The sequence below is a fragment of the Myxocyprinus asiaticus genome, chromosome 2, assembly GCF_019703515.2.
Source record: "Myxocyprinus asiaticus isolate MX2 ecotype Aquarium Trade chromosome 2, UBuf_Myxa_2, whole genome shotgun sequence".
Taxonomy (NCBI): Eukaryota; Metazoa; Chordata; class Actinopteri; order Cypriniformes; family Catostomidae; genus Myxocyprinus; species Myxocyprinus asiaticus.
In genome coordinates, this window is record NC_059345.1 from 29411890 (window position 1) to 29423776 (window position 11887).

The 11887-nt window shown below is 37.9% G+C and overlaps 1 protein-coding gene across 2 annotated transcripts; it reads left to right on the top strand.

The window, feature by feature from the left end:
* Positions 1-64: 64 nt before the first annotated feature.
* Positions 65-11877, top strand: LOC127414074 (uncharacterized). Of its 2 annotated transcripts, XM_051651799.1 has the most exons (13): positions 65-365; positions 449-981; positions 4779-4858; positions 4951-4995; positions 6723-6766; positions 6977-7128; positions 7220-7298; positions 7420-7581; positions 7659-7739; positions 7876-8165; positions 9929-10034; positions 10167-10242; positions 10818-11877. In XM_051651799.1, the coding sequence occupies exons 2-13, from the start codon at positions 781-783 to the stop codon at positions 10900-10902; spliced, it is 1401 nt and encodes a 466-aa protein (XP_051507759.1). In that variant the 5' UTR covers positions 65-365; positions 449-780; the 3' UTR covers positions 10903-11877. The 2 variants fall into 2 exon arrangements, with proteins under 2 accessions (XP_051507759.1, XP_051507770.1); XM_051651810.1 differs by lacking the exon at positions 9929-10034.
* The last annotated feature ends 10 nt before the right edge of the window (positions 11878-11887 follow it).

The following is an 11887-nucleotide window of genomic DNA, read 5'->3' on the forward strand; positions in this document are numbered from 1 at the left end:
TACCTTTCTAATAAACGGCTACACCCAAATCTGATCTTATGTCATTACGTACAACAACCACAAGCCGGCACGAACGTGACGTGAATTTGAATGAAAATGAATTCTAGCGGAACTGAAACCATCTGGTCCTTTTTCTACACGGAACAAAAACATTGCATCAATTTTCAACAAGAGAGGCGCGAAGAGTATTGCAGGTTGATTAACTCGCTTATGCTAAATAATATCTGATATACAGTGTTTTATCAAGAAGTCCACCAAAGATGAAACGCCGCCGAATGGCAGCGCTGGAGCCGTGGATCGAGAGACTCGTCCAGAACTACGGCCAAAGCCGGAGTGAAACGACTATAAAAGATCATGTTATCGGCGTAAGTAGTTTTTTTTTTTTTTAAGTAGTTTTCAGGGTAAAAGGGCCGATTCAGTACTGAAGTGTGGGTGTTCTGTGTTTTAGGTGTGTGATTTAGCAGACTCGCAGCAGACGGAGCACACCGATGCCTGTATGATGTTTCTGTCCGACGGGAGTGCTGTCATTCCCGCGGCGCTCAGCGGAGCCGCATGGGAGCGTCTGCAGGAGTCAGGGACCTATTAAACCTCTGTTATGACACCACTCACTACACACCTGAGCACGTTTTTATCTTACTCATCTGGATAATCATGCCCTGTCTGGAACAATGAAAGACATGCAGAAATAAGCGTAATCTAGCTGTTTAAAGCATTAATTTGGGGGTCCTCTGCCTTTTAGCAATGTAACCTTTTATCGTTTGACTTGGATTTTATAGTTATATGGGTCAAGAACCGTTAAAAGCAGCAGGCACTAGTTTCAGTGCAGTGAAAGTAATTCAATCAAGTCATCTGCTTCACCCAGTTATGATAGAGCTCTGTTCTCTCTTTAGTTTGGAGGAAAGAGAGTCCTTCTCAGGCCTGGTCAATGCCATTGTGTATGTACGCAACTTCAAACTGGATTTCCACATGAACTCTGACCTGGTATGTTTTATGTCCAGTTTTGATTTTCGTCCTTAAAAATGATTAGTTATATCATTGATCACTTTTTCATTTGACTGAAGTTACCAAGATAAAATATGGTTTGTATGTTGTTGTCTTCAGGTAGATTAGTTCTAAAATGTAATCTGGTACTGATTACAAATTACACAACTAAAATGATAACCAGTAACATAATTATATAGATTAGACTTCTAAGGTAATCTAATTTGGTTACTTTTGGATTCATTTTTACATTACTTGTTGCATATTTGATGAAAATCTAATTAAGTGTATTTAAAAAAATCTAGTAAAGTAACAATTTACATTGTTTATTAAACATTGGTAAGTATTAAATCACAGTTAAAAAAAGAAGAGTAACTAATCTAATTATGCACACCTAATCTAATAACAAGCACTTGGGTTTTGTAATCTGATTATGCATTTTTAATCTAATTACAAGTATTTAGGTTTTGGAATCAGATTACATAATCCATATTACATGCAGTGTATTACTACCTAATGCTGGTTGTCTTGCTGATTCCAAATGAAATGATCAAATATGCTTTGTTTATATACTTAAGACGGGCGTACACGGTGTGAGTTCTGACACTCGGGAGGTCGTTACGAGTCAGTTTATCTGATAATCGTATAGATGCAGTGGTACACGACTTTACGACCTGGCGAATTCCGAAGTAATAGCACAGATGTTTGCGCTATTTATCATTATAAGACATAAAGCCAGAGGAGGACATTGCGTTCGTTCCTTGTAGCTTATGATTTAGAAATAAAAAAGAAAACTGTTGGCTAGGAGCTGCATTAGCTGAAAACTCATCTGCCAGTTTATATATATATATATATACACACACACACACTGTTGGCCAAAAGTTTGGAATAATGTACAGATTTTGCCGTTTCGGAAGGAAGTTGGTACTTTAATTCACCAAAGTGGCATATAGCTGATCACAAACTATAGTCAGGACATTACTGATGTAAAAAAACGGCACCATCACTATTTGAAAAAAGTCATTTTTGATCAAATCTAGACAAGCCCCATTTCCAGCAGCCATCACTCCAAGACCTTATCCTTGAGTAATCAAGCCAAATTGCTAATTTGGTACTAGAAAATCACTTGCCATTATATCAAACACAGTTGAAAGCTATTCGGTTTGTTCAATGAAGCTTAACATTGTGTTTGTGTTTGTTTTTGAGTTGTCACAGTATGCAATAGACTGGCATGTCTTAAGGTCAATATTAGGTCAAAAATGGCAAAAAAAGAAACAGCTTTCTCTATAAACTCATCAGTCAATCATTGTTTTGAGGAATAAAGGATATACAATGCTTGAAATTGCCAAAAAACTTAAGATTTCATTCAAAGGTGTAGACTACAGTCTTCAAAGACAAAGGACAACTGACTCTAACAAGGACAGAAAGAGATGTGGAAGACCAGATGTACAACTAAACAAGAGGATAATTACATCAGAGTCTCTAGTTTGAGAAACAGACACCTCACATGTCCTCAGCTGACAGCTTCATTGAATTCTACCTGCTCAACACCAGTTTCATGTACAACAGTAAAGAGAAGGCTCAGGGGTGCAGGCCTTTTGGGAAGAATTGCAAAGAAAAAGACACTTTTGAAACAGAAAAACAAAAAGAAAAGGTTAGAGTGGGCAAAGAAACACAGACATTGGACAACAGATAATTGGAAAAGATTGTTATGGATTTTAACCCCATTGAGCTTTTGTGGGATCAGCTAGACTTTAAGGTGCGTGAGAAGTGCCTGACAAGACAGCCACATCTATGGCAAGAGCTACAGGAAGCGTGGGGTGAAATGTCACCTGAGTATCTGAAAAAACGTACAGCTAGAATGCCAAGGATCTGCAAAGCTGTCATTGTTGCACGTGGAGGATTTTTTTAATGAGAACACTTTGAAGTAGTTTAAGAAGTTCTGAAGTTTATTTCATATTGTAATAGTAATTTTTCATGTTATTAATGTCCTGACTATATATTGTGATCAGTTGAATGCCACTTTGGTGAATAAAAATACCAAAATCTGTCCATTATTCCAAACATTTGGCCGCCTGTGTGTGTGTGTGTGTGTGTATGTGTGTGTGTATATATATATATATAATTATTACAAATGCTGTCCTACATTTGACAGATTCAGATTTCAAAGGGAGGCTGTGTCATTTCATGACTGCATACATCAGTCATAACAACAGTGTGTTGCTGCCAGTACTGCATGATAAAGTGCACAAAATGAACAAGATTAAAAGGAAAGTGCGCAAAATTCTCGCACCGTTTCTGACGGTTATATGTAATCTAAGCACAAACATGACGTTTAGTGCAGAATTCAGAGTTTAGTGGATAGGCTACCTGTATTATTCAGCTTTAGATGTAGGCTATGTCCTTCTCAACTGTGTCACACTGTCACTGCCTGCATGTTGATAGACATGCTGAACAAGTCTTGTCCATGTAAATGCGCTTTAAAACCACGCATAGCAATGTTTAAAAATCTTGTTTTAACGCTGCAATTGATTGACAGGTAGAACTTTCATCCTTGGTTTTACCAGACTTGTGGTTGGGGAGTTGAAAAATATCTCTCACAGTCACATATCCATTATCATGTATATACAATTATAACAGATGCTATACCCCCCTAAATGTCATCCTAGAACTTTTTTTTTTGTTTTTTTTTTTTTTAGGAAATTTTACAACTTTTTCCGTCAGAGTGATAAAGATTGTTTTCTAGTGCAACCCGTATTCCAAATGATTTGTTTGAAGAGCAGATAACAGCATGGCATTTCTGTAGAATCCTTCCCAGTGATGTGGTCGTGAATAATATGGGGAAAAACACAGTTTTAACAACCATTTTCTCCAAAGGTGTAAAAGCTTCATGAACACTCAGTTTTCATTGATCGTGTGAGTTGAAACATCTTCTACTGATTGATCAACTTAAGGTAGATTGCCAGATCTGCTCTTTCAAACGCACACGCCTCACGAATTCAAGCCGACATCGCCCAAATTTTGTAAACAGTTTTAAAATTATCGGGAGATTGTGAGTTGCTCGTAAGCTGCCCAGCTCCACTCATAATTCTTATCACATGATGCGAGCCGCCACCACACGAGCACCAACGATTTCCACACGATCTCTTCCGACTGGAAAAAATCGGACGGGAGCTCGCACGGCAGCTGAAAATCGCAGCATGTATGCCCGCCTTTAAAGGAATATTCCGGGTTCAATACAAGTTAAGCTCAATCGACAGCATTTGTAGCATAATGTTGATTACCACAAAAAATTATTTCAACTTGTTCCTACTTAAAAAAAAATTTAAAAAAAAATTAAGATGCAGTGAGGCATTTACAATGGAAGTGAATGGGGCCAATTTGTGGAGGGTTTAAAGGCAGAAATGTGAAGCTTCTGATTTTTTTAAAAGCACTTACATTAATTATTCTCTTAAAACACGTGTTATTTGAGCTGGAAAGTTGTTTAATTCATATTTTTTACAGTCATTTTAGGGTTTATTGACATTAGATCGTCATGGCAGCAAAGTTGTAAAATTGTAAGTATTTTAACATTTACAGATTGGCCCCATTTACTTCCATTATAGGTGCCTCACTAACACTCAGACTTTTTTTTTTTTTTTTTTTTTTTGAGAGAGAGAAAAGGAGGGGCAAGTCAAAATAATTTTGTTGTAATCAATATTATGCCACAGAGGCTGTTGATTTAGCTTCATTTGTAATGAACCTGGAATATTCCTTTTTAATGTATTCTTCTTTTTTTCCTTGTCCTTTTATTTCAGGCCTCTTGCCAGTTTTACTTGAAAGTCGATCAATTAAGCACCATATGCATCGTCTCCAAACGCGACCATCCACCCAGCTGGCAAGACATTGTTCTCTATACACATGCACAAAGATGTGTCCTAATCACACTGAATCTTTCTTAATCAAAAAATGTCCCTCGTTATATTTCAGCACAACACTCCCATCAGTCAGAGAACAAATAGTAAAGTCATGGAGGTGTGTAGTTATTGACTATTTATAGTACAGTTTTGAGCAAAAGTTTGCATACCCTTGGAGAATTGGTAATATATGTACCATTTTTAAAGAAAACATGAGTGAGCAGACAAAACACATTTCATTTATTTCTTAAGGGATTCATATTCAACTGTAGGTTATAACAAAATGGCACAATCATAAAACAAAACATGGCAACAAAGAAAAAAATGAAATGACCCCTGTTCAAAAGTCTGCATACCCTTAGTTATTAATACTGTGTATTGCCCCCTTTAGCATCAATGACAGCGTGCGGTCTTTTGTAATAGTTGTCTATGAGGCCCTAAATTCTTGCAGGTGGTATAGCTGCCCATTCGTCTTGGCAAAATGCCTCCAGATCATGCAAAGTCGTGTTGCATGAACCACACGTTTGAGATCTCCCCAGAGTGGCTCGATGATATTAAGGTCAGGAGACTGTGATGGCCACTCCAGAACCTTCACCTTTTTCTGCTGTAACCACTGGAGGGTCAACTTGGCCTTGTGCTTAGGGTCATTGTCGTGCTGGAAAGTCCAAGAGCATCCCATGCGCTGCTTTCGTGCAGAAGAATGCAAATTGTCTGCCAGTATTTTCTGATAACATGCTGCATTCATCTTGCCATCAGTTTTCACAAGATTCCCCGTGCCTTTAGAGCTCACACACCCCCTAAACATCAGTGAGCCACCACCATGCTTCACAGTGGGGATGGTATTCTTTTCACTATAGGCCTTGTTGACCCCTCTCCAAACATAGCGCTTATGGTTGTGACCATAAAGCTCTATTTTGGTCTCGTCACTCCAAATTACAGTGTGCCAGAATCTGTGAGGCGTGTCAAGGTGTTGTTGGGCATATTGTAACCGGGCTTTTTTGTGGCATTGGTGCAGTAAAGGCTTCTTTCCGGCAACTCGACCATGCAGCTCATTTTTGTTCAAGTATCGTCGTATTGTGCTCCTTGAAACAACCACGCCGTCTTTTTCCAGAGCAGCCTGTATTTCTCCTGATGTTACCTGTGGGTTTTTCTTTGTATCCCGAACAATTCTTCTGGCAGTTATGGCTGAAATCTTTCTTGGTCTACCTGACCTTGGCTTGGTATCAAGAGATCCCCGAATGTTCCACTTCTTAATAAGTGATTGAACAGTACTGACTGGCATTTTCAAGGCTCTGGATATCTTTTTATATCCTTTTCCATCTTTATAAAGTTCCATTACCTTGTTACGCAGGTCTTTTGACAGTTCTTTTCTGCTCCCCATGGCTCAGTATCTAGCCTGCTCAGTGCATCCACGTGAGAGCTAACAAACTCATTGACTATTTATACACAGACACAGCAATTTAAAAAGCCACAGGTGTGGGAAATTAACCTTTAATTGCCATTTAAACCTGTGTGTGTCACCTTGTGTGTCTGTAACAAGGCCAAACATTCAAGGGTATGTAAACTTTTGATCAGGGCCATTTGGGTGATTTCTGTTATCATTATGATTTAAAAAGGAGCCAAACAACTATGTGATAATAAATGGCTTCATATGATCACTAGCCTTAAATAAAAGACAGTTTTTTTGCATGATCAGTCATATTTTCAAAATCAATGCCAAAATTTCACAATTTCTGCCAGGGTATGCAAACTTTTGAGCATAACTGTATGTTTGAACTGAACACTTACCAACAGCTCACACAGAACTTTAAGACAGTTAGTGGTAATTATATTATTTTCTGTCAGATCCCTCAGGGAGAGTTCAGTCAACTCTGTGAGTTCAGTGTCTGGTACGTGTAGCTTCTATTACACACACACACACTCTTTCTCTTTCTTTTCTTGCTTGCTCAGACTAACTCGCATTTACACACAAACCTTCTTGCACTGCTCTGTAAATACCCTTTTGTTGGGTTCAAATTGTTGTAAGTAATCTATGCTATGAATACATGTGCTGCTTCACAGAAATGATAAAGACATGCATCATGTACCTAATTTCCCAGGGGTCTCTCTCTCTTCTCTATTGGGGGCGTGGCACAGTGACATTATAATAAATATTCTAAATGATGCAGTGGAGAAAATAACAATGCGTGCGACATATTGTCCGAGTGTGGCAACACCTACTCACTGGCACCGAGAGAGGGTTCACTGGAGGGTAATGCTGCTTCCTTGACAACGTAAAGGCACCAGCTGTTGACCAGATAAATTATCATTGTGTATGAGTGTTTTTTTTGTTTTTTTTTCAGGGACAGGAGCAGTTCATTGTCTCTATGCCTTTCCTTTTCATCCCAGAGGAGCAGAGGGAGCTGATGACAGCTGATCCCAGTACTGTCTGCTGTCTGATTAATTGCTTTTCATGCCAATCCTTTGGGAATTCAGCCAGATTTTACTGTGCATGTGGCACACTGTGTATGTGTTTTCATCTCGTATATGTGGATGTGTGCAGGTGCAGATTGTGAGAGTGAAACTCCAAATGGCTTGGCTCCGCCCCACGAAGATTCATATCCCACCAGCACATCAAGACCAAACCAAACAGTGGCTGCCCAGGACAGAAATAGTGGCTCATGTCCAGATGAAGGACAGCCTACCCTGGAACACACAAGACAAGGTGATTTTCCAAAGGAAAGAGTCAGTGCTGCTCTAGGATGGTCATTTGTTATTTAACCCATCCCTTTTGTCTCCCAGCGGTTTTGTGTGGAACAGGAGAGTTGTCTGGGGATGTAGAAAGCCCATGGGATATGTTCACTCCAGCACCAGATCTATTAGGTACACATTCCACTTCTGACTCAAGTGGTAATTTCCTTTTTTGCACAAATGTTTAATGCACTTAAACCGTTGCACAGGACATTAAGAGAACAATGTTTCTAATTTGACTTTCAATCAATTCTTTGCCCTGATACAGGCCAAGAGCCCTGTTCTCAGACGGAAAGCCAATCACTTTTAAAAGAAGTTGATCTGTTGTCTATAGCAGCAAGCACCCAAGAAGTGGTGTCGGTGGAAGGCATTACACTTGGTCAGAGAACGCAGCCATCCCAGATCAGTCCATCCCACTCGAGTGGCAAGTCCAGCAGAGAGACTAGTCAAGAGGAAGACAAAGAATATATGTTAAGTCCTCCTTCATGGATCGTCCAGAATACAGCCCCACCCTCTAAACAGAGGTCCATAGTGTCTCCACCCACCAAACCCAGCAAAGTGAGTGTGAATGGTGTATATTTTGCAGTGTCCTAGCAAGGCAGTGATGCTGCTCACTTACACAATATTTGATGTGACCTGCTCCATAAGTTTGAGTCACTTGTCCTAGAAACACCTTCTGAGTTGCACTAAAGTAAAAGGAAAGCAATTTAAATAGATTATATCAGCCAACAATTAAATTATCTTTCCCACGTCTGAATATGTATAGTTCTATATAGTATGCTAAAGGTGCCAAATGAGTAGTATGTTTGAATCCTCAGTAAACAGTTGGTGAAAAATACCCAGATGACCTACTACATCCACCAAGATTCTGAAGTGCGCATCCAACACTTTACTCTCTCATAATACCACGGGAGCTGAGGAGACGTCACATTCAAAATGCTGAATTTAACAAAACGTTGGAGGACTGCAAGTCAGGCGGCTCGTTTCAACTGTAATTGCTATGAATAAAATAATTTAATAGTGAATTATTTTAGCTGTAGTTGTTATTTCATCATATGTTTGGGTCGGGACAATGCTAACGTTCCCATATAAAGTGTGTTTTGGAATGTATTCATGCTACTTAGCTGCACAGCAATAGAACAGACTTATTTAAGTGGCAGAGAATTACGTTCTTCATCAAATTCAGTACATACTTTGATAATATGCAAATTCAGGCACAGCTTCTACCTCTGCAACAGTTTGAGTATAAACATAATTATATCATAAGAAAGCTGAAACTTTCCTTTTTACTTTAGTGCATACACTCAAAAATGACGTCATTACCCTTATTTGATTAAATTTGAGAGTTTTTAGAAGCAATTTAATGGCTTTCATACAGATTAAGTCAGTTTAATTGAGCCAACATAAACTGTAATTGGATTAGGTCAAATCAATGTACTATAGTAGTTTTAACTCGACTTCATTAGGTTTGTCAAACTAAATTTACAAAGGTTTTATTCAATTAAATTAATTATGTTGGCCCAACTTAATTTATATTAGTAATCATTAGTATATTCCTTGAGCAAGTGTAAGGACAGTGAAACTGATGCACTGTCAATTAAATTGCAACTGCTTATAGAGCTAAGCAGCACTCAGATCAAGTATTACTTGAATGTGAAAGTCCATCCTCAACCGTAGCACATTCTTCACCACAATGGGAACCCAAAAAACTCTCCTTATGAATACCAGACTCAGACTCTCAGAATACATAAGACTCTCTTTATGAATACCAATATAACAGAACATTAAACATTAACAAATCTCGTAATATTCTCATCTTGCTCAAATGCATAAAATAACATTTTAATTTCATTATTTGTTCTCACTATCCAGTCCCACGCAGCATGCTGGGAAATGGAATCCCCTGCCCCATTTTATCAGTGCTACATTAACACCACAAAAAGTATTCATGTTTCCCCAACTCAGATGGATTAATTAAACCTTAATTTTACAAATTTAAATGGAAAGAATACAATAAAATCAAGTTGTGACAAAATGTTCTACAGTTGTGTTGCTTTAGTTCATTTGAATTAAGTAAACTAAACAAGCAGCAAAAAAATCTTTTTTTGAGTGTTGAACTCAATGTGTTTCTGGGTCAAAGTGACTCAAAATGATGGAGCAGGTCACGAGTGTGTAATTTTACCAATGTTACAATACTTCCTTTCCTAGCTAAATATTCAGAAACAAGTATTCAAAAGCCAGTTGTTGGTTGATTTCCTCAGTGTAAACACTGTGACTCTATGGTGCTATCAAAACATTGTTCTGTTTGTTTGAGCATCCAGACCATTCCGACAGAGCAACATTATCTCAACCAATGGCGTTTTGGGCAGACTATCTGCTTGTCAAATGGCAGCCTGGGGGATTTCTCAGAAAACCTGTTTAAAAACGGTCATTATTTTTGCAATGAAATTACACACTTTGCCTTTAGATATTCTTTGTGATAAAATCAATTTCAAAACATCATATTCTACTAGTGTATTTCATTAAAATATGCTTAATTTCCCAACTTCCCTCTTCCAGGTGCATTCAGATGGAAAGTCTTTTTCCTATTTGTATCATCCTGCCCTCAGGTTGCTGTAGCCCTCAGCCAATTCCAGTGAGTGTAATCTGTTCCCTATTGAGTCATGCTAAATATAATACAATATTAAGTGATGGACGTATCTCTCAGCATTCAGCCTGTAGTTTACAATGCGTAATTCAAATAGTAAAATATATTTCTTCAAGATCTGTTCTTTAAGAACCTGAGGTATTGCTGTAAAATTATCAGTCCTGTAGTACCTTTATAAAGAATTTGGTCCCATACTCAAGTACTTATATCGAAGAAGAATGTATTTGTTTTTCTTTTGGACAGTGTGTACATGTGCAGTGTGCTCAGATACAGTGTCCATAACCAAAATATAAGTACAGGCACATAATCAGTATTTTGTGTGTGAAATATTAGAAGTAGATTATTCAGAGTTGAAATCAAACCACTTTGTAATCAAGTCATCGCCTTTTAATACAAGCTCAAATTTTTAACTACCGTTACTGCCACAACCTTACATTGAAGGTCTGTTTCTGCGTGTGTGTGCGTGTGCGTGTGTGTGTGTGTGTGTGTGTGTGTGTGTGTGTGTGTGTGTGCGTGTGCGTGTGTGTGTGTGTGTGTGTGTGTGTGTGTGTGTGTGTGTGTAGAATCCCAGAGCAGCTTACACAGTGGGCGGTGCATTATCTGGGGACCTCTGACTGTGCAGATGTCAACGCTGGAGCTGGTTCTTGAGGTGTTACCTCAAATGACATGTTTGTTTGTTTTTTGGGTTTTTTTTTTTGGTACAAACCTCTTTTTGTTTTTTGTATTTAAAACTTTGGATATAATCCAAAAGTAATTGTAAAATTGTTAAACATACTTTATTGTTAGTGGCTGCTGTTGTTTTAACTAACTGTAAGTAAATTCAGGTTGGTCATTTGTAATTAATGTTAATATTTCAAATACTATGACCTGTGTCACAATTTGTAGTATTTAATCACAATATGACTTATGTAAGCATGTTTACCTCTTAAGCCATAGTCTTAATGGTTTGTACGAAGCAAAAACTTGTGATAATTTTAGAAGTCACATAATGGTGAAACTGTCATAATCAGGTCAGTGAGGTGACACTCATTTCTTTGTTCGGACCTAATGCATCTTCTATGCTGGACACGTTTTACATTCCTGAAGTAAAAGTGAATTATTGATCATTTTGTGGTAAAAGAAAAAAGAAACGGGTGTAACCGCTCTGAGCTCGTAATGAAGAGGACGGCTCATTAAAAGGCTGAAATTCTTGGGGGGAAAAACCTAATTAAGCAGTTTGGCATAACTTTGTTTATTGTTGTTTTAAAACAATATTTGAAGGAAAAAAACATTACATGTCACTGTAGCTGGGCACAATGATGGTTATTTCTAATTCAAGGCTATGCAGGATGCAAAGATTCAATTTACTTTCACTTCCAGCTGGCTTGTTTTTTCCCCACTGTCTGTAAAGCTCAAAATGTTTAGATAATCTGTTCATCCTGTTTGTGTTTATAAAGAAATATTATAATAAAAAAATTCTGAATGAACTGAATCACTGTAACTGGACTTTCAAACATATGTCGCTGCCTCTTTGATTGTTTTAATGACATTTTTGTGCTTTTCCATACCTTGGAGACATTTGAATCAAAATCCACACAGAAGATGTGAAGAAGAAAAAAGTGTCTATGACCATAGTAATATTTTCTACTATAAT